General features: G+C 52.4%; 2 protein-coding genes across 4 annotated transcripts in view; one reads left to right on the top strand and one right to left on the bottom strand.

Moving 5' to 3' along the window:
• Positions 1-327: 327 nt before the first annotated feature.
• Positions 328-7,548, top strand: GTF3C5 (general transcription factor IIIC subunit 5). The gene is made up of 11 exons (XM_062505947.1): positions 328-477; positions 1,121-1,343; positions 1,585-1,783; positions 2,109-2,304; positions 2,643-2,747; positions 3,204-3,318; positions 3,990-4,070; positions 4,569-4,666; positions 5,324-5,406; positions 5,700-5,842; positions 6,421-7,548. Exons 1-11 carry the CDS (start codon positions 328-330, stop codon positions 6,576-6,578), a joined length of 1,551 nt encoding a protein of 516 aa, XP_062361931.1. The 3' UTR covers positions 6,579-7,548.
• A 109-nt stretch (positions 7,549-7,657) lies between these two features.
• RALGDS (ral guanine nucleotide dissociation stimulator) overlaps positions 7,658-22,093 on the bottom strand; it is a 56,781-nt gene continuing 42,345 nt past the window's right edge. For 2 of the 3 annotated variants that reach the window (XM_062505945.1, XM_062505944.1), the window contains exons 2-18: positions 15,645-15,755; positions 15,032-15,225; positions 14,605-14,679; positions 14,265-14,458; positions 13,776-13,897; positions 13,427-13,642; positions 13,216-13,319; positions 12,798-12,882; positions 12,058-12,135; positions 11,876-11,962; positions 11,565-11,597; positions 11,287-11,408; positions 11,032-11,127; positions 10,685-10,886; positions 10,113-10,472; positions 9,870-9,984; positions 7,658-9,677 (exon numbers count right to left, since the gene is read on the bottom strand). In XM_062505945.1, the coding sequence (XP_062361929.1) occupies positions 9,502-9,677; positions 9,870-9,984; positions 10,113-10,472; positions 10,685-10,886; positions 11,032-11,127; positions 11,287-11,408; positions 11,565-11,597; positions 11,876-11,962; positions 12,058-12,135; positions 12,798-12,882; positions 13,216-13,319; positions 13,427-13,642; positions 13,776-13,897; positions 14,265-14,458; positions 14,605-14,679; positions 15,032-15,225; positions 15,645-15,755 (2,370 nt within the window). In that variant the 3' untranslated portion in view covers positions 7,658-9,501. The remainder of the gene's footprint in view (positions 9,678-9,869; positions 9,985-10,112; positions 10,473-10,684; positions 10,887-11,031; positions 11,128-11,286; positions 11,409-11,564; positions 11,598-11,875; positions 11,963-12,057; positions 12,136-12,797; positions 12,883-13,215; positions 13,320-13,426; positions 13,643-13,775; positions 13,898-14,264; positions 14,459-14,604; positions 14,680-15,031; positions 15,226-15,644; positions 15,756-22,093) is intronic. The other variant, XM_062505946.1, reaches the window with a different exon arrangement.

The raw sequence follows: 22,093 nt of genomic DNA, 5'->3' as shown, positions 1-22,093 counted from the left end.
CACACCAGGTTCCTTGCACGATCAAAGAAACGCACAGGCGCATGCGAGCATTTGCTCAGCTCGCTTGCTTTCCTTCATTATCCAAGCAGGACGGGGACAAAATAACACATGGGGGAGGTGATTCTGCGTCTGTTTATGATGGCAAGCTGGGCTGAGCATCCCCATCTCCGATCAGGACTGGACGAGCTCAGGCCGCCCTCAGGCCTCGCCCTCCCCACAGGCCGAACCCGGCCGGGCCGCGCCGCTGCCGCCCCCGGAACTCTGGTGCGGCGGAACCTTCGTGCCGCGGCGCGCGGGGCGGCGCCGGTTCGGAGCGGCGCGGCAGCAATGGCGGCGGCTCGGCAGCGAGGCCCGAGGGGCTCGGCCGTGCTGGAGCTGCCCCGCGCCCCGCGCTTGGTGTGCGTGGAGTACCCGGGGCTCGTCCGAGATGTTGGGGCCATGCTGCGGACGTTGGGAGGAGAGCAGGGGGTTTCGCGGGTGAGCGGGGTGTGGGGTGGGTGGGAGCTCGCTGGGTAGAGGGTTGAGGGGTGGCGAGGCTGGCCCTGGTACTGGGTAAGGGGATGGGGGCGGGAAGGGCCCGGAGCCGTGAGACCCTCTGTGTGAGTCGTTCCAGTCCAGCACGTCCTCACGCAGGGCTCATGTGTGGTTTGGGGGTGATGCCGCTTTCCTGCTATCACCGAGCAGGTATTCAGGCGGTGTCCGGTAAAATAATGGAATCATAGAATTGTTTGGGTTGAAAGGGACCGTAAAGATCCTTCAATTCCACCCTCTTGCCATGGGCAGGGACACCTTCCACTAGACCAGCTTGCTGCAAACCGTCCTTGGACATTTCAGGAATGGGGCAGCCACAGCATCTCTGTGTCAGGGCCTCCCCACCCTCACAGGGAAGAATTTCTTCCTCATATCCAGGATACTAAACTTTTTATTTATTTATTTCTGATGCCCGAGATGGGGTGGCTGCACACACCCGTGATGTGCTGGAGGTGTTGGTGGGTCAGGAATGATCCCCATGAGGCCGTGTGAGTGGAACAGCCAGTGCCTGTGGGGCTGGGGGCTGGCACAGGAGTGCAGGGCTGTGTGGGTGGGATGCTGACAGGGGCTGTGCCCCCTTTGCTGACAGATCTACGCTGACCCTGCCAAAAGGCTGGAGCTGTATTTCCGCCCCAAGGACCCCTATTGCCACCCCGTGTGTGCCAACCGCTTCCCCACCTCCACCATGCTGCTCAGGGTCAGGAGGAGGAGCAAGAAGAAGCAGCAGTTGGACACCGAGGAACAAATCCAGCCAGAAGTCCAGTTTGAGATGGAGATTCTTGGGATTGTCACCACTGTTTACAAATTTCAAGGTAACCCTTGGGATTGTGTGCACGTGACTTAGGGATGAGTATATTTGATGGGAAAGGGAAATGTTTCCCCCTAAACAGTTGAGGATTGGAAGGAAGATCAAGGGTCCTGTTGTTACAGCCTCCTTGCTGGATAAGCCTTTGCATGAACTTGTCAGACTTCTGCTCCTGAAAGTTCAGTGTGAGAAATATTGTTGAATTCACAACAAACTTCAGAGTGTTTTAACTTTTTTTTTTCTTACAGGAATGTCTGACTTCCAGTACTTGGCAATGCACTCTAGCCCTGATGGCAAACAAACCTCCATGTATGACAAAGTCCTGATGCTCAAACCAGAGAAGGAAGAATTTTTCAATAGGGACTTACCTCTTTACATCCCACCACCCATTTTCTCACGTCTGGACACTCCTGTAGACTATTTTTATCGCCCAGATATACAGCACAGGTCAGTGCCTTTTCTCATGATACATCTTTCATGTAGTTCACCCTTTTAATTTGCTGCCTTGTGCTGTTTTACCTCTCTTGATTTGGCACAAGAGAGCAAAAAACAGCCAGAAACTGCCTGGCAGTGGCAACCTCAGCAAAATTCCACTTGAGGTTTTGCCAGGTGAGGGGAGCTGAGAATGAGGTAAAGATGATGCCTCTCCCAGCTGAACTCACAAGTGAGAGTCTTTTATGGTACCAGGGTATGATCAAGGGAGGTTGGGCCAAAGTTAAACTAACTCATTGCTCACCTGGCTGAGTCCCTTTTGTCTTTCCCTGTTCCTTAGGGAGGGATACAACAATCCCCAGGTGTCTGGTGAGAACCTGATTGGCCTCAGCAGGGCCCGGCGCCCACACAATGCTATCTTTGTCAACTTTGATGATGAAGAAATCCCAACTAAACCACTGGATGCTGCTGTACAGAACTGGAAGAAAGTGTGCACTAATCCTGTGGATAAAAAGGTGGAGGAAGAGCTGAGAAAGGTGTGTGCCTTACTCCTGATCTGAGCACTGTCCTGCAGCAAGCTAGGGAGAAAAAAGTACATTTCTTCCCAGAAATTGTTGGTGATTGTAAGTGACTGATACACGTGTGAGTAGATGCTACTGACACTGCTGTGTTCATTTCAGTTCTGCAAGTCAAGCTTTGAATCTGTGGCCAACTCACATGAAGCCCCTTTTTGTGGCACTGTTTCTCACATCACCATCCAGTAGCTCAGATTGAGGGCCAAAGTCACTGATACAGACCTGAATCCACTTGAAAAGCTGCTCTGCCTTTGCCAAGGCCTTCCCACTGTTCTGTGGTTGTCTCTGTGTTATTTCAGCTCTTTGAAACACGTCCTGTGTGGTCTCGGAATGCAGTGAAAGCCAATATCAGTGTCCATCCAGACAAGCTGAAGGTGCTGCTGCCATATTTGGCCTATTACATGGTGAGTGGTACATCTGTGAGCAAGGGAGCATCACCTGGCTCTTCCTGGTCCTTTACCACTTCTGAGGTCCTTAAATTAAGTATCTGAGCTTAATGTAAAGAGACAGAGGGAAGGAAATGCTTTAGAACCAAAGTTGAATCCAAGGAGGATTCAGTGACTGTTTGCTCCATAGGTTTGAATCACCTCTGCAGGTCAGGCAGACACTCTATGTGGCTGTTCACCTTGGCTGTGACCTTACACAGGTTGGTTTGTAAAAGCACACAAATATTTGTGCTTTGATGTTTTGATTGCCAAGTTTCAGTGTATAAATATTGGCATGGCAAGTGAGCAAAGAGCTGGTAAAATAAATATCTTTGGGCAATGAGGGAAAATATTAGAATTTTCCAAGAACCTCTGAAGTAAAGTGCAACGCTGTGGTGCTTTTCAGTAACCATCTTCCCTGGTGTGTTTGTGCAGTTAACAGGTCCTTGGAGAAGCTTATGGGTTAGGTTTGGGTATGACCCCAGAAAACAGCCTGAAGCAAAGATTTATCAAGTGCTGGACTTCCGAATTCGCTGTGGAATGAAATATGGTAAAAGAGCCCAACCCACAGAGCTGCCCTCTCTGCTTTCTGGTTAATCCTGGTAGTATTTTTCTTTTTATGTGTTTTTCAAACTCTTTTGCCATATTTCTGCTCTGATGAACATGCCATCTTTTGAGCTCCTTGCTTACTGTAGTTCTTTCTAAAACTCCTGTAATATTTTCTTTCGTAATATGCTATAGGTCTTTCCTCATTTGTCACATTTTAAACTCTGACTTTCCTCCTCCATGTGATCCAAGCCCAAGTGGGTGTAGCAGAGCATCCTCCTCCTTACTCAGGGGAGGCACCAACCAAGCAGGAATTCTGGTGCTCACACAGCAGCTTTTCCTCAAGGCCCTCGGCATTTCCTGCAGGATGCTGGGTCTCAGACATTGGATGTGGGGCTCCCTGTTCTGATTTTGCAAAGGACAGGTTGAGGAAAAGGAGTTTCTGATGCCATCTATAAGTCCGTGACAGAGCTGGCATCCACCCATTGACATCAGATCATGTTTCCAAATTTAAGGGTTTTTGCTGATCTCTTCTCCCCACCCTGCTAAAGCCAGCATATCCCAAAGACCAGCCTGCCCTTCCCACACCAGTCCAGCTCTTGTGTTCCTGAGTTGGGGGTATTCTGCAGAGTGCTTGGCCTCAATTCATGGCTGGATTTTGGTTTTCACCTCTAGGTTATGCTGCTAGTGACATGCCTGTGAAAGCAAAACGCAGCACATACAACTACAGCCTGCCCATCACTGTCAAGAAACAAGGTATGCTGGGCCAGAAGGGTTGCTTGGTTCTTCTGCTTCTCTGTTTGTCCCATCCTAGTCACAGGTGGTGAAGGGTCTTCCTGTGTTCTAGCTGAGCCAAAACTGGAGCCTGTTTTCTGGTTAGAAGATTGCTGCTGTTAATCTAGATTTCCTGCTGGGAAGTGTTGAGGGAGTCTGGTTGAGCTACAATATCTGTTAGCAGGCAGGAGGGAATTCTGCAAGCCACACTGGGAATTCAGAATTCACTGAGCTACAGAGAATGGGGGAGTTCTCTTTTCTGTGTCAAAGGAGAGTAGAAAAGGTTAAAATTATGAACAGATGGGCTCTGGAAAAAGCTGCCCAAATCAGTGCCTTTCCTGGGACTGTCCAGTAACATCTCTAAAGAATGAACAAAACACATGCTCTGTTTCTGGTTGATCTGGTTTTGTTGAATCAACATAAAGAAGTGACAGTCCAATATCACAGATGTCCCTAACTAGGACTTTGTTTTCCTTTCAGGAAGTCACACAGTCAGTGTCCACGACCTGAAACAGGGGCTGGGTTCAGCTGGCACATCTGGGGCAAAAAAGCCCCCCTCCAGCAGGTATAAGCTGAAGGTAAGCTTGACTTTTTATACCAAGACTTGAAATATCTCAGTGAAATAGGGATGTTTCCTGGTTTATCAGTCATCAAGGGGTCATCTGTGAGTGAGTTGATGTGCTCAGGTTTGCCTGGGAAGCTCCTAATTGGAGATGGCACTACAGAATATCGCCTGAGTGTATTTTGTTACATGCTGCAAGGTGGGATTGGTGCTTTCTACTCTGCTTTTAGATGTGAGAACCATTTGCTTCAGCTGATAAAATTGGAACTTCATGGGCAGCGAAGTGCAAAAAAAATCACCATTTCTTTATCAGGTCATGCTGCAAAATCCAGCAGTGTGGAATAAATGAACGAGTCTTACTTTTCCTTTTTTGCTAGAATGAAGCCCATGATGCACTGCTAGGCAGCGACAGGCTGTAGGCAGAGCTGCAGGTTGGAGGGGTAAAGTGTGTTCTCTGCCCAGCAGTGCTGGCGTGACTGTGGCTGCAGAGACATTTTGGGGCATTCCTCATTCAGCTTTTATCTTCTGCCACGTACAGATCTATGCCTTAAAACTTGTTTCTCTTGGAAGTACCTTGTTCTTGAATCAACCTATTGGAAGTACTTTCAGTTATGCCAGAGTTGTGTTAAGCCATAAAATGCACATGGATCCTTTCCTTCTTTCCTCCTATTAGGAATCCGTCTACATTTTCCGAGAAGGAGCCTTACCCCCTTACCGACAGATGTTCTACCAGCTCTGTGACTTACATGTGGAAAGGTACTGCACTCTGACAGATGAGTCTTAGAGACAGATTTCAAAGCCTGTTGTTTATACCGTGTCCATTCACCCCTCTCCCCCTGAGCAGGAACATCAGAGGTGTTTAGTAGCTCAATAAAAACAGAACAGTCTTTTCACACATGACCTTCCTTTCCCATCTGACAGTTACCTGGATAACCAACTGTGCTATTCCAGCTCAGTGAAGAGAAATGGAAGTAAACCAATGTGTCTCATTTGAAGCTCACTTCTGAGTGCAGAAGATTAACATTTCCTTCCCTTTTGCTGCTCTTTAGCCTGCAGAAGATCATCCATCGGAACGACGGCACGGAGTCAGAATGCACGGAGCGGGATGGGTGGTGCCTTGCCAAGACAAGTGATGACCTGAGGGATAGCATGTCCCTCATGATAAAGCAGATCATCAGATCCACCAGACCGGGTAAGGATGCTTTGAACATGAGGATGTCGGAGGCAGAAGTGCTCCTGCATCCTCTGTGTGTTCTTTGGGATGTGGCTCATTCCAGTGTGGGAGCTGAGGCTGCTGGCCTGCACTGGGAATGTGGGTTGGCGTTAGAGATGGCTGGGAGTTAAGGCTTTCTATTCCATCTTCCCAGTATGAGCCCTTCAGCTTTTAAATGTGTTTTGCACAGTAATAATCAAGACCTTAATTCCGACTGATTTATCTGTTGGTGGCAATTTACTTTTTACTGGTATTATTGATTGACCAAGAAGTGAGGAAATTGTTTCTTTGTGATGCTGGGCCAAAGCATCACAAAGCAATAATATCCCAGTGAATTGGGTCAGAATGAGGCAGGAGGGGAGGCACAGCACTGCAGCTCTGCTGGAGTGTGGAGACAGATTGCTCTGGGCTTGATCAGATTCTATTAAGATGTGCAATATTAGCTGTGCCCCTGAGGCTGCTGCCTTCCTCTCACATGTTCTGTGAACTCAACTGCAAATGCCCACAGGTTGCACTGAGAGAGGCATCACAGTGTCTTTCTTTCTTCCCAATTTAAGCTCTTTTCTCAAATACAACGAGCAGTGAAGATGGCAAAGAACAGCTGGCATATGAGTCTGGAGAGGATGAGGATGATGAAGAGGAGGAGGAAGAAGACTTCAAGCCTTCTGATGGGAGTGAAAATGAAATGGAGACAGAAATTCTGGACTATGTGTGAACTCAGTGAGCAGTGTGGTTGCTGTGGACAGAGCTGCCTCTGCTCCGTGAGAGCCAACGGTTTGGCATCAAGATCTGGGAAAGCAGAGCTTTTAAATACTGAGCTGATGATGTTCTCTCTGCACTGACTGTTGGTGGGCAGCATTCTGGATGTTTAGGAGTCACTGCCTGCATTTTCAGAATTGCTGGCTGAGAAACCCTCCAGCAAGCTCAACAAACTCCCAAGAGTGAGCCCAGAGTCCAAACCAGCTGGTAACACACCAGAATATGGGAGAAGCTGCATTCCCAAATCCCATGTGTGGGAGTGCACTCTCTCTGGGTTGGTGGCCATATGGAAAATAGAAAAGGTGCCTGAGGGGATGCTGGTAGAAGAAGCAGTCCAGTGCTCCTGGGGTCCCTAAGACAGGTTCTGACCTTCTGCTTGTCCAGAGGGAATGAAAATACTGTGCCATGCCTTCAGCACTGAGCCTTGCTGGTCTTCTTGGAAATAAAGCCAGCAGGAAAATATACTTTCTGTCCGTGAATAACTTCCTTTCTGGGATGTAGTGTTTGTTGTGCTCAGTACCTGTTGCACTTCTCAGATCTGTTTTGACTTCCCCAGCTAGCAGTTAACAAGGACTGAAGGCAGCTGGCAGAGGGGCAGAAGTTGGCCACTGCCAGCTGCATTCTTCCCACCAAAAAGAAAGTCTCAAAAATTAAAGAGCTACTGGCATTTTCTGGATACTGTGAATTCCCCAGTGTGTTCTGAGCACACGTGAACGCCAAGCTTTCATTTTAAAATGAGCAAGACCTTCTCCACTGAAGAGGCCCTATGGGCTGTTGCAGTTACTTTTAAAGCTGTTACTTGTAGCAAAAGTAGCAAACCCAACAAATTATAAGTGGAAAGTGCAACAGTTTCAATTTGCACTTTCAAAGGAGTGAGGTTCCTGGTCCCTCAGCCAGAATAGTCTTTTTTTTTCAAAACAAATTTCAATGCATAAGGGTGAACTCCCCCCCAGTCAGGTGCATCCCCCCTTTCTCCAGGAAGGTGCTGGCATTTTGGGGAAGGAAGACAAGTCAAGCCCTGCCTCGGGGCAGAGATGTTTGAGCATCAGTATTTTATTGCAAAGACTAATTACATTGCTGTGTACAAGTCACACTGGGCAGTGTGCTCCTTCATTGAAGTGGTACAAAATACATACGGTACAGCCAGTCAGTCCCAGAGCAGGCAGGCACAGAGCAGAAGGAACACCCTCCCAGGGGTGCTGGTGCCCAGGGGAAGGGGCTTTGGGGCAGGGGGGACAGCAGGAGGCTGCCCCTGCGTCAGGGAGCCAGGAGCTCCCATCATGTGCATCATGGGCAGCGGGGCTGGAGGAGCTCCGTGCCAGCCACACTCACACCCAAGCAGCCTCTTCCCCACCAGGCCCAAACTCTGCCACAAGCCCCAGCCCCTGGAGTGTGGTCCCTGTCCTGGAACCAGGGAAGGCACCACAAGCACCTGGGAAGTCTGACAGATGGGAAACAGAAAAGATCTGCTGGAATGAAGTGCTTTAAAAACAGAGATGGAGGCAGGAGCAACAAAAGGTCCCGCTTTGGTTAGTGTTTCCTACAATGATTAAAACAAGCATTACTGCCCCCAATTAGTGGTAGAGAATTTGGGAGGGGGAGGCTGGCAGGGTCTCCACCCCATGAGCACAGCAGAGCAATGCTGCTGCTTCTGCTGCTGCTGCCAGCGTCCCTCCCAGCAGCCTTAAATACCAGGGGAGCACAGGACAGGGACTGGGCTGCAGGGCAGGGGGAGGCTGGATTAGTAAAATGTACAAGTTTGCCTCTTCTATTTACAACCAATAAATACTGAAAAAAAAAAATCAGTAAACTTTTTTGTTTTATACAAAAGAAGTCTCATTGCTGCTTCTCCCATGGTCAGTGTTTGAAAAAGTCTGGTTAAAGCCCAAGGTGAGTGGCACTTTCTGTGGGTCAGGCAGTGGCAGCTGGGGCAGCTGGAGAACCCTGAGCTCTCCAGCCCCTTGCATGCCCACGCAGACCCGAAGTCTCTATTTACACAGTTTCAGACACAACTTTGCTCTCCTCTTCCTGCTCCTCAGGCTGGCAGCGCTGGGGGCATGGCCCAAAGCTCCCCCTCGGCAGAAGAGACACTGGCATTTGATCTTTGGTGCAAGTTTGAACGTGGGCCTGCCCAGTCCAGCTGGAGGATGCACTGGATCGGGAGAGGAGCGAGACCACGAGCTGGGGAGAGCACGAGGCCCCCACTCCATGATGGCATGGCCACAGCCTCCTCCACGGGGCTTAGCACTGGTGCAGGGCTGCATCCTTCCTTCCAGCTCACCTCCCAGCCCAGGGCATCCGTGGCTTCTCCCAAGGGAAGGACAGGCAGAGCTGTGCGGTGGTGGCAACGCCAGCGATCCCAGGGAGGACAAATGCGGAGGTAACGCCGGGAAAGCTGGGAAGGAGGCCTGACAGCCCCTTCCAGGGTGGTGGTGGCTCCTACTCTGCTCTGTCACACAGCCCCTCTGCGAGTCACCGCTCCCCGGCTCGCTCACACACAAGGCACCTACGGCAGAGGTGGGCTCCAGCTCTGGGCTGGCCGGGCTGGACGAGTGTCGCACCGTGGAAGGTTAAAAAACAAAACCAAACAAAACAAAACATAGACAAATCCCCCCCCCACTGCTGCCTTCCTGTGTAGAAAAAAAAAAAAAAAAAAAAAAAAAAAAGACCTGATTGAAACAGGGGCTTGTGCAGAGAGAGGCAGAGGCCGACACCAGTTGCCCAACTCAGCTCTGGGTGTGGAAGGGAGGTGCATGGCCAGTGCCCATGGGTGAGGGTCACTCCTCTGCTGTGCAGGGTGGCACAAGGACCCGTCACAGCCAAGCCCGGAGCAGCTGCCCCCAAGGCCCCGTCGGTGATGGGTGGCAGTGGGGCTGAGGCTAGAAGATGCCCTTGGCGATCTTCAGGCCTTTCTGCTTCATCCTGGGCAGGGTGGAGCTGGAGCCATGCTTGATCTTCACCCCCTTGGAGAAGCCCCGCTTCTTGAGCACAAAGTCGTAGTTGGCAGCGGAGTTCATGGCGTAGAAGACATTGGCATTGTCAGGGATCTTCAGCTCTGGAAGTGAACAAGGATGAGGGTCAGTCAGGTGCCCTTCCCTTTAAAGAGGACCAAAGTGGGGCTGAGGTTTGTCCCCAGATGCTGGGACCCCTCTTGCTGTCACCTCTCATCTCAGCTCCAGCCCAGTGCTGCCCAGGCTGCAGGGCTGTATGGCCCCAGGAAAACCCTCAGACCCCAGCACACACATACCTCTCTCCTCCGAGATGATCTGGACAAGCTCATAGTCTTCAGGCCGGTCCCCATCCAGGTTGTGTTTGGCCATGGCCTTGCGAATAACCACGGGGGTCTTGTCCTGGCTCGTCACCTGTGAGCACAGAGTGCTGTGAGCTCAGAACACTGCTAAAGCCTCCCACTCCTCCCAAAATTTGCCACACCCATATCCAAAGAGGACGAGCCACCCCTCCCTAGTGTTTCAGGGGGGATGTTACTAACCAGGATGCTCTTGTACATGTTGCCGTTGTCCACAGCCAGGCTGACTCGGATGATGCAACAGTCGTCGACCTGCTGGTTGTAGAGGGGCAGCGAGAGTGAGGAGTAGCTGGAGATGCCGGAGACCGAGCGCTTGTGTGTGCGGGAGGCCGTCACCGGCGTGGAGGAGACAGAAGAGGAGGAGGCACTGCTGGAGCCTGAGCCGATGCCTGACGTGTCCAGGGAAGAGAGGGAGGTGGATTCCCAGAACTGGAGGGCAGGGAGGAGAGGGGATGCGGAGGACACAGTGGGTTTAGCTTCTCCGTCGGCCACAGACGGGGCGTACCAGCGCTGGGGGAGGGAGGCCAGAGGGATCTCACTGACCTGTGACAACGGGGGACCGACACAACTACAGCCACCAGAGCCACGAGAGCCTTGCCGTGCTGCCGGAGCAGCCAAGGGCAGGGGCCTCCCGAGCAGCCCCTGGGCCCCTCCGCCTGCTCCCCCCAGCCCCAGCGCCAGGGCAGAGGTGGGACAGTCCCCACACGACGGCCACACGGCCGTGGCACCCCTGGACCCTGCGAGCTGCCACGTACCTTCTTCTCCTGGCAGTCGGGGGACTCGGGGATGAAGCTGATGTTGATCTCCTCCACGTCGGAGCTGCTGGAGCCGGCGGAGGTGACGCTCACCGAGTCGGTGGCGTCCCCACTGCACAGGTACTGCCCACACTTGAGCTGGTCGAAGGATTTCGAGTGGGAGCTGCCGCTGGCACAGGGCTCGGTGCTTGGTGGCTGCCGGCTGCCAGGAGACAGGTGGGGCAGGTGAGAAGGGAGCAGGGTGAGGGTGCATTTGGCGGGCAGGACAGCGGCCATGCCCTCCTGGTCCCCTGCAGTATCCACCCAGAGAAGCCCCGTGCTGCCCCCACCTCCCACCAGGGACTCACTCGCTCCATCTCTTAATGATGCCAGTGTTTTTCTTGGCCTTCAACGTGTTGCTGGCTGACTCTGACAGTGGCTCAATCTCACATGACAGCCCATAGCTGGGAGGGGAGAGAGGAAGGTTTGAGCTCCCTGTGCTCTCACTGAGTGTGAGGGAGGCAGAGCAGAGAGGGGAGCACAGGACAGCTGCTGCTGTCAAAGGAAAGGAGTGGTGGGGCCTTCTGAGGCACCAGCACAGCCCCCAGACCCCTCTCACTCACCTCTCGGCCTCACTGAGCCGCTCCAGGCTGTGGAACCACTCCACAAACTGGTCCTCCTGTGTGAAGCTGTAGTTGTTGCAGGCTGACTGAAGCAGCTTGATCTGAGCGATGACTTCAAACTCCTGCAGCAAATGGAAGCCATGAGACCAGAATCCCCTCCCCCAAAACTGAAGAACACAAAGTAAAAAATAGAGAGGGATCAAGCCCAAAGTGACTGGCGCAGCCTGTGATTGCAGCAGGTCAGCCCTGCTGTGCAGCTGCCAGGGCAAAGTTCTCACCTTCCTTCTCTTCTCAAAGTTGATCAGCCCTCCCTGGAAAAGAAAGAGATCAACATCAGTATGGAGCAGGCACAAGAATATTGCTCCTACCCTTGTCTCTCTCAGTCTTGCTGCCACTGCAGCGTGAGTAGCCCTGCTGGGAAAAAGTAGCCCATTTCCTTGGGACAGATGTGGATGGGCAGTGTTGGATATGGGATGTGGTGTGGGATACAGGATTTGCAGTATGGGATACAGGACACACAGGGGACCAGCCTTGCTTTTATCAGCCTAGGCTCTGGGAGGAAGGGGAGGACAGGGAGGAGAGTACATACATCCAGGAAATCCTTCATGGCTGTGTCCAGCATCACCAGGTCCGTGAGGAAGGTGCCAAGGTAGGGAATAGTGCCCTGCATCACACCCTGTGGGGACAGAAGGGACAGTGGGGTCAGCAGAGCAGGGACCAGCCCGGGCAGCTGCTGGGGACAGGACACAGGGACAGCCCTGCCAGACTCACCATCTCTCGCTGCTGCTGCTGCCGCTTCTGAGCCCTCTTTGGGTTGATCTCCAAGGTGGCAAATTTGGATGTGCCCTCCTGGATGGTGGGGAGAGATGGGATCAGCACAGGTGGGAAATAGCACTAGTACCTATTAGCTAAAATTCACACCCATTTTCATTTACCTAACTTTCACTGTAGGAAAGAAGACAAAATCAAAGTTTTTTTCATGGCTCACAGAAAGGAGAGCCTTAGTGAATAGGAACTGCTGCTCTCATTTCTGTATAAATGCCTACCTAATGGGATGTTTTGCTGCCTTTTGCATTTTGTTTTCTCTCAGACCCTAAACCAGAGCTAGGCTGGGATCTGTGGAGAAGCTCCACATGGAATAAAGACATTTTTGCTGCAGCCTTTCATCAACTCCACCACCCCACCTGGAATCAAGAGGATTTTGCACTGGACTGTTAACATGCAGCTGCCTCTGGGGAGAAGCTGTCACCTGGTGTTCTGGATCCCATCCCAGTGCTTATCTATTCCCTGAATTGTTTTGCCAGCTCCAGGAACTAAATTTTGTGCACACAAACAGAAATCCCAGCCTTGGTCTGAAACCCCTGCCTGCGTCCCTGACTCAGCACACCCTGCCTGCACCCATGCCTGCACCCAGCAGCTTTGCCAGGGCTTTATCCCTGAGGCTGGAACGCCATGGAAACCTGAGCTGCCTGCCAAGAACAGGGCAATGCAGGTCCCCCCCTTCCCCCTACCTTGATGAGGAGCTCCCGGCTCAGTGAGTGGTTGTTCTCATCTGAGAAGATCTCTGAGAGCTCATGGAATGTGCGGAAGCTCTCCCTGTGCAGGGGGAAACAAGGGGAAAAGTCAGCAATGCTGCCATAGTGGGGTTTCGTCCTTGGGCTCTCTCCCCCTCATCCAGATGAACCCAGTTATGCTCAGCTCCAGCTGGGCCTTGCTGTTTGGCAGCTATTCCAAGGTGTTTGACACAGAAGGGTGAGGTGATGGTACTTTTACTTCCTCACCCTCCTTAGGTCCCTGACACCTTACACTGGTTCCTGGGTTTTGGGCACACTCCAGGAGGCAATGCTGGAGCTGAGGTGATCCCATTCACACATTCGAGTACCACAGCAGATCCTTCCCCTTGAAACCAGCCCTGCAGGAGCTCCTTACCTCAGGACCTCGTCCCAGGTCTTCTTCAGCCGGTGCACAGCATTGCACTGCAGGGCAGAGAGGATGGCTCGGAGGGAGGAGAAGTTCTTCAGGATGCGGCACTCCTGAGGGCAGACAAGGATTTGGGTTAAAAAAAGCTGGAGGAGCTGCTGGTATTCCAGCATGGCAAGAGCTCATCCCTTGGGTGGAGGTGGGAGGTGAGCTGTCCTACCCGAGCCACTTCAATCCACCGCTCCACCACCTTGGCCCTCTGCTGTGGCTTCAGGGACCTGTCCCCGAGACAAGTGGAGATGACACAGTTGGCCACACTGTTGAACTGGGAGACCGTGGCACGGATGGTGGGGGCCAGGTGCTCTTTGCCCTTCTTGTCCCTCTGGGACCAGATGCAGCCCAGGCAGTGGTAAGGCACCACTTTCTTGAACAGCTCCTGGAAGATAAAGGGATGAGCAAGGGCTTCTTTGTGTTCTCTAGGGAGAGAACAGGTCAGGAGGAAAAAGGGATGGGAAGAGCCAGGTCTGTGCCCAGAGCACCACTGACCCGGCCGGTGGGTGACTACTCACAGCATCCATCAGTGTGAACTGTTCTGCCACCATCTCTGGGGAGAAGGAGAGGAAATCTGGCTTCCCATCCCCGACCCCGTTCTCTTCCACCAGCTGGAATGTGCAGCTGCCGTGGTCCACAGCTGCAGGAGAGAAGGGTGAGGCTTAGCACTGCAGCACCCACACCAGCCCCCTGCAGACACCCACACCCCACCTCCCAGGCTCTTAGTTCCCCCATCTGCCTTTGCACCTCCTAACAAGGCTCAGATAAAAGGATAGACATTTTAAACCTGAGTGCAAGTGTCCACAGAGGATTAAAGGCAGATTAGCTAATCCATTTAGAAATCCCACTCCTGCTGCATTTGGACTGCCTTCCCAGTGTACCTTCATGTAAGAGTGTATGTGTGTTCAGCCACATGGCTCAAGTTTTGGAGACCCTCAATGGCATCCAGCAGCATTCCCTCCACCTGCAGCCCCAAATGACTCCTACAAACCAGGGGAGGGCCCCACCTTCTGCCTCAGCCTCGCTCTGCTCTTGCTGCTGGAACTGGGCCAGCAGGATGCGGGCTCGGCGCTCCAGGTCGGAGCCGGGGATGTTGTGGCGCACGTAGGAGATGAGCTGCTTGAGGCAGGAGAAGTCGGGGGGCTTGCGGAAATCCTCTGAGTACTGGTCCAGCCAGGCCCCCAGGATGGAGGAGATGGTGCTGCAGGAAGAGGGAAAACACAGGCAAAGAGAATCAGGTGCCAGGAGAAACCTGTGTGCAACCCCACGAGCCCAGGAGCAGGGCTGGGACAACACATCCCTCCCAGAGAGCTTCCACCAGAGCCACCAGAGCATAGGCAGACTTACTTCTTCAGCTCCATCCTCTCGTCCACAGTGTGCCTGGCGTGGTCCCCGTTCGCCTGCACGTGGAGTTTGCCATACCTGGTGCGGCAGAGAGGAGGCAGTGAGCACACCCTGCACTCAGAGCAGCCTCTTCTCCCTCTACATCACTCCCAGCTCTGCCAAGGGGTCAGGATGAACCTGCTACTCAGTGTCCTGCTCCCCTCTCTCTGTCACAACCTCCCAGTTACAGGAACTGGGAAGCAAACAGCCCTGGCCACCTCACTGGAAGAGCTCCAGCTTTCCAGGAAGTTGTGTCCTCCCTGCCCTGTCTCAAAACCTTTCCATTGACAGAGCTGGGAGAAGCCACCAAACCTCCAAGGCATTGCACCAGAAGATGCTGGGGCCTTCCTGGCCACCCCCAGCTGTGTTTTGGGGCTCAGGGCAGCCTCACCTGTTGAGCAGCAAGTCCAGCACTTGCTTGGTGGTGGCGAAGGCCCGGTAAGTGCACAGGAAGATGGTGACATAGGTGGAATCATTGCCCTTGAAGGCTGAGACCAGGTACTCCACCAGCTTCTCCAAGGTCCCAGCTTTTATCGTCCGCACCTTACATGTCTCGTAGAGGTTTAAGGCTGACTCGTTCTCAAACTGCCAGGACAGGAGCAGAAGTCAGTGGGCTGGCTAAAGACAGACACCGTCAAGTGCAAAGTGTTCCCAGCAGTTTCACAAGCTCACGTCTAGGCTGGGATCCCCACAGTGCCTGAGGCTCTCCTAACTGGGAAAGGTAAGCTGAGTATCCTCAGACAGTAAAGACCAGCAACCCTGGAGCTGAGAAGACCTGAGCACTTGGGAAACTCCAGGAGAGGCCTCAGAGTTGCCAAAATCTAGATACAAATTGGAGTTACCCTGTTCTTCAAAACAGGGCTGCGGATTGTTTCACCTGTGCTCCTTCCTGTGCAGCAGAGGGCAACAGGAGCTCCCACTGCCTGCTCCCAAATCAATACATGATTTCCATGGCAGGGAAACATCTGAATCCTCCCCTGTGGCAGGAGGAACCCCCAGCTTACCCCCAGCCAGCGCTGCCCTTTGTTGGCCGTGTGATGGAGCTGCACTTTCCGGAGGGATATGCTGTAGATCACACCATCCTCCAGCTCTTCTCCGATCTCCTGTGTGGAGCTCTGTGTGGAAAGACAAGATACACCATGAGATAAGGAGAGCAAAGCGTGGCAGAGATGCTTTTGTGGCTCCTACGAGGGATCCCAGCCAGCCAAAGGCAGCAGCTGGCTAGCAGTGAGTCTCCCTCACCTGCTCAGAAATGCAAACCAGGTGACACCAGTGTGTCCGGCCAGCCGAGCCTGCCCACAGTGGAGCCAGGACTTTGGGAAGCTGCTCTTGGTCTGTCCCACGTCCCCTGCCTCCATGTTTCAGCCCTTCAGCAAAGCCAGGCTGTGACAGTGCAAGGTGGGGCCCCTCACAAGGCAAGGGAAAGGGACAGTGACAACACAGCCCAGTGCCCAGCCCTGGCTGCTCCCCTCCCCAGGCCTCTGCCTTTCCTGGCAGCTGGACATTGGCTCCTGGTCTGAGCAGAGTCTCAGTGACGAGGTTCTTGGTTCTGCAGGAACCAAGAACTTCCCTAATAAATAATCACTGTCAAACCAAGCCACCCATTAGCTCCGGCAGTACTGGCCACAGCACGAAGCAAAAATCCAAAGCTCAAAGCTGGGGGGAAATCCCAGAGGTCTGCACCAGGGTGGGATCAGGCACAACCAGGACCAGTCTGGGCACAGGGTTCAGGCACCTCTGGGTGACGGGCAACCAGCTATAAGGCTCCCATTTCTGCTCTGGAGGATGGAGAGCATCAAAAGTTTGGTGAGGAAGGTGGTGAAACTTCTCAGGGCAGGTCCCCAGGCACACGCCTCCCCCAGCACCACATGCCAGCACGGGCTCAACAGCAGCTCCAGCCCCACAAGGACAATTTGGTTCCCTCCTCCTCCCTAACCACGCTCTGCTGAGTCAGTGCCTCCCTTAAGAAGATTTATCCAGATCCTTTTAAACACTGCAGGGATCTCCCCCGCCCTCCATCCCCCTCACCAAATGGCAGGACATGGATGAGCACACACCAAAACCCACAGCTCAGCAGAAGGAGAAAATGCCCAAAAGCAGTAAGCTGGTTAGAGGGGGAGATGACCATCACTGGGACACAGGGCTGTGGGGACCAACCTCTCCTGCCAGAGCCAGCCCACAGCTTTCCCTGCAACTGCCCCTCTAAGAGCTCTGAGCACTGACAACAACACAGCATTCACTGAGGAAGAATCTGCCATGAAAGGACTTAGGATGGGGGCCCAAAAATGATGCTGCTCCCTGCAAAAAATCCTCCTCCAAACTGCCCCCTGTGAACACGGGGACAGCCACACCAGGGCCCCAGGCTCAGAAGAGGCTGCACCCCTCAGGAGACAGCAGAACACCCCGAGCTGATGGATCCCACATGCACCCAAATGCTCTTTAATCACCCTCCTTTATCAGCACCACCAAGCAGTGGACACTGCTCTGTTATCACACCCTGCTCAAGCCACAGACTTGTTAATCACTAGAAATCAAGGCAGGGAAGCACAGCCAGCTCAGAGACTAAGGGGAAGCCTGAAAAAGCCTCTCATTCACGGCTGTAATGAATGAGGGCAGAGAATCCCCCGGGCAGGGTTACTGACTTTTTCACTTTCTGCTGAACCTGCTTTTCTCACTTCATGCCAGACTATGGAGAAGTTTGGTTTGCTGAAGTTCAAGGAGTTGTGAGGCTCTGCTGTGAACATCAGGAGCCTTTCCCAGGGTTCACTAGCTTCCAGACCAACCCTGAGGGCACCTGCACGAGGCAGCAGACACCAAACGTCCTTCCTGGCACCTGTGTCTGTCCCTCTCTTGTTCTGTGCTCTGGGAAAAATTATGGCACAAATTTATGTTCAAGTACACTGCACTGAGGACTGGCACAACCTTGGGAGAGGGCTGCCAGCACAGCTAAAGCTTTGTGTCCACCTTGGATCAACCATCTACACTGACAACAGCTAACCAAGTCAGCCAAATTGTCTTCCTTCAACCTTTAGATGCTGTTTAAAAAAAAAAAAACAACCAACCAACCAAAAAAAAAAAAACAACAAAAAACAAACAACAAAAAAAACCCCACAAACAAAAAAAACCAAAAAACAAACAAAAAAAACCCCCCAGCAACAACAACAACAAGCCATGGAAATGCTTCCCAGTTTGTCCTGGGCTCTTTCCCAACCTTCATCACCCAACCTGCACATCAGCCCTACCCCTGTGTATCTCCCATTTAAGCAGAGAGGAAAGCTCTGCGTCCATCGGGACCAGAGCCCTGCACAGTCTAACTCAGCAAAGAAATTTGGCTGGGCAGTTGTAAACCCCAGACGAAAATATCAAGAAAAATCAGATGCTTGGTGACATGCAATTAAATTCATAAATTAAATCATATGGGAGGAAAAAACCACCTCAGGATCAACCCATGAATCATTGGCAGCTGCTGTGCAACTCCAGTGGAAAATATTGCCACAACTGTGCAGGGTTTTCACTCTGCATTTCATGTCACGTGCAGGGGATACACTCCATTCTAATGTGCATAAAAGCAAATTTCATTTCCTTCCCATGTCCAAGACTGTCAGATTCATTCATTTTTTGCCTTGCTGACTTGTGTGATATCCCCCAAAGTTCCCCCTTTGCAAACCACACACGAAGGCCGTGGCTTCCCAGCGGTCTGCAGGCTCCTGCCAAGAGCCAGGAGAGCTGCTACAGTGGGACATTCTAAAATTTGGCTATTTATATTCCGTGTGAGCTTCCTCTTTCCTACTAGCTGCTCCTCCAAGATGCTGATTGTGCATTCCACACATGCTGGTTAAAAAAAACCAACCGAGCAAAAAAGCAGCAGCAGGATGGAGCCAGAGCAGTCTCATGCCAACACCTGCACCAAGCACACGTTCTGCCCTTGTAGATGAGGTGGGAGCAGGGCAGGAAGAGACTCAAAACCTTGACCTGTGGCTTAAGTTTGTGCTGGCCACCCAGAATCTTGCACTCACACCAGGATTTCCAGCAAGTCAACCAAAGCTGAATGCCTTCAAAAGGACTCTGAAGAGATGAGTGCTGGTAAATATTTCAATAGTCACTGCTCCCCACTGCCTGCCCTGCACATCTGCTGGAATTTTCGGCCCCTCACAAGAAGGGAACATGAGTCAGGCTCAGCCAGCACACAAACCCTCCTCCACCTCAGCCTGAGGGTGAGACACAGGTGAACAGCCCCTTCTGTTGGCACAAGGGATGAATCCAACAGGCCCAGGCAGTGCTTTAAACACCTGCAACAAGATTTGATGGTTATGACATCTGCACCTTCCACCAAACTCATACAGGTGGGACCCAGCAGCCCAGAAAGTGAGATCCAACACATTTTAAGATGGGCACCAAGAAAAGGGAAGGCACAGAAAAATGAAGGTTTGGTTTGATTTCTCCAGCTCTGTGTGCAATCCTGATCCTCTCCAAACATCAGGAAAAAGGCCTCTAGCTGGAGGGGCACAAGGAAAATCCACATGTTTAACTCTCCCCAGTTGTGCAGAGCAGAGGCTTTTGCAGAAGCAGCCGTGAGTGAACTCTGGAGGAGTTCATCCCCTGAAATATGAAACAGGAGGTCTGCACCAGATGGCTGCCCTGGGTTTGGGGACTGCCTCTTCCAATTGCAGCCAGCCCTGGAGCTCCCACTGATGGTTCAAAGCTTTTGTGACTACACCAGGGAGGAATTCCTGCTCCGTGCAATAAGCTCTTCTGCTCTGGTGAATGTTCTTGTACTCGGCGTGGTGTCAAACCCCACCTCTCCACACAGAGGATTAATAAGCTCCAAGATGCAGCCAAGGTTTGTGAGCCTGGAGGAAGGGTGTGAGGGACCCGAGAGCCAGGCAGAGAGCAGCAGCAGCAGCAGGGACTCTGCCTTCGGCTCTTCCTGATAGATGAAAAGAGGGGAAAATGAAAAAGCCAAACAGCAAAGCAAAACATTGGCTCAGGCTCTGCATTTCGGAAAGTGTTTGAGCTCAGTCACAAAGGTGGTTTTAGCAAGACAGGAGCAAAGTGCAGGATTAAGTGAGATCGTGGCAGCATCCCCACACTTACACACAGACAATTACCTAACAATTACCAGGTCTTAAGAGCTCTGGTCCCATGTGCCCGGGTTAGCACTGGCCTCCAAAGGCACAAAAATAACGAACTGTTAGTGGAAAAAGGTATTAATTTCAGCACACGTGGAAGAGGCACAACTGCTTAAAGTGCTTTTGCTGATGCTCTCTGGACCACAGCTGGTTTAACAATCAAGATATTCATGTTACTCTGCTCCCTTTTCAGTCGAGTTACACAAAATGCCTGTCTACAGACAGGTACAGAGCAGCACCGAGAGTATCTCTGCACAGTGATTTCAAAGGGGCTGCTGCTACCAGCCACAAGAGAGGAGCAGACACTTACCCTGCCCATGGCAAGCCAGGAATGTGTGCCTGTTGGGAATTAACAGTCCCACTGGCTAAGGAGACAAGAAAAGGCAGAGCTGAGCCTCCGACACGTCACCAGGGGTTTCCCATTGAAGCTCCGCGCTTGCACAAGCTCAAAAGAACCCCATGAAAGGTGGAAAAGCCAGAAACAGCAAGTGGGAGGTGGGGTTTTTTTTCAGTCCCCAGCCCCTTCTCAGAATAATCCCATCCCAGTAGCAACGGGAAATGGGCCTCTTTGGAAACGAAAGGAACCAGCTCCTGCACGACCCATGTCCCCTGTGGTGACACCAACCCCAGTTAGCTTTCATTTCACCCTCAGGAGCAAACCCTGAACCCCTGCAAGGAACAGCAGTGACTCTTATGCAAACTCGAGTGCATGACATTATGTAAAAGGAAATAGGAAAAAAGTCAACCCCGGGTAGTGAAAGGAAAACAAGCTCAGTTCTGTGAACTGAAGATAAAGACCGCAAAAGCAGAAGCACCCTCTGTCCCACATCCAAAATAAGCACATGCAGCACAACACTCTTCCACATGGGGACCTCCCAAAAAACCCTGCAGTGGCTGTTCCCCCATGGCTCTGCCTCAAGGGATCATCCATTCCTGGCACTCAGTTTCCTTCCCCTGGCTGTGCTCAGGAAGGCTACAAGGACGACCCAGAGTGGCGAGGAAGCTGACAAACATCCCCTGTGTTAGGGGAAGGAAAGGTGCCCACGCTGGTGACTCACGGCATGTCCTTTGGAGCAGCAGCAGCAGCAGCAGCCCCACTGAGGGCAGGAGCACTTCTGCTCCAAAACATCATCCCAGCCACAGCCATGGTGGCACTGGGGTGGTTCTTTCCAGCTGATCTCCCACTCCTTTCCCCCCTGAGCGCTCCTGTTGCTGCTGATGGAGCTCAGTCCCCTGCCACAGCTCGGCCGTACCCAGCCCCTGCTCCCAATGCAGAGATGTTCAGCAGAAAGACACGATTCCTTTGGGTTTTCAACACTCTCTGCCTTCCTTCCTGCCTGCCCTGAGCTGCCTCAAACCATGACAAATTCCAACAGCCCATTAAAACACAGCAACAAAAGGGGAAACAGGAAAAGAACAGAAAAAGGGCCAGAAGCTAAACATAAACCCCCCATGAAAAAGAGGTGGTTTTCCCAGGACATCAGGCCAGTGGCAACAACTGAGGGCCTGTTCTTTCCCCATCAGTTGCTGGGCTCCACAGCTGGGTTTTCCTGACACTCTGCTCCAGGCATGGAAAGCTGTGCCCCAGGGGAACAGCCCTGGAGCCAGTGCATCACCCAGCACCAGGATGGGGCAGAGAGAGATAGAGAGAGAGGCCACATCACCCCATATCTGCCTCTTGTGGGGATCTTACACCTCCTCCCTTGGGCTCTGAGAGTCTTGAGACTGACAGCAGCTCTGATCCTGAGCCAGAGGGTATCCAAAGGTGGCCTTCTCCATCCTGGCAGTTTAAGGAGAAGGGAAGCTGGCAGATCGGTTACAGAGGCATCTTGTGACTCACATGCAGTGAGTCAGTGGCTGGAGCAAGGATTAGGAGCTCAGTGCTCGGGTCCAGGAACGAGACAGATACACAGGATTCCTCCCCATTTGCTCCTGGTTGGCTTTTGGAGAAAACTAAAAGCCTTATCGCATGGAGAAACTTCTTCACTCTTTTTGTGGTTTGGAAATCAAAGACTCTGCATGTCCACTCCATCCCCAGCCTTCAAGGGACAGGATCAGACCCCTGAGGTGGGGGAATGCAGGGGCTGGGGAATCAGCCTGACAGGGAAAAGCAAACTCCAGCCACAACAGGGATGACTGAAGAACTGCAAACCCCGTGTTTCCTACACCCAGGAGTGGAGATGACCAGCAGCCATTCACACCCCATATGGAAACACCACCAGAACAGGACACCCTCGTGTCCCCTCCCAGGGGATGTGCTGGGATGGGCTCCCCTTGCAGACTGCTCGAAGAAAACCGAGTGCAGCAGCTTTTGCTTCCTCTCT

The sequence above is a fragment of the Cinclus cinclus genome, chromosome 19 (genome assembly GCF_963662255.1).
Source record: "Cinclus cinclus chromosome 19, bCinCin1.1, whole genome shotgun sequence".
Taxonomy (NCBI): Eukaryota; Metazoa; Chordata; class Aves; order Passeriformes; family Cinclidae; genus Cinclus; species Cinclus cinclus.
This window is presented reverse-complemented; position numbering and strand designations above follow the sequence as displayed.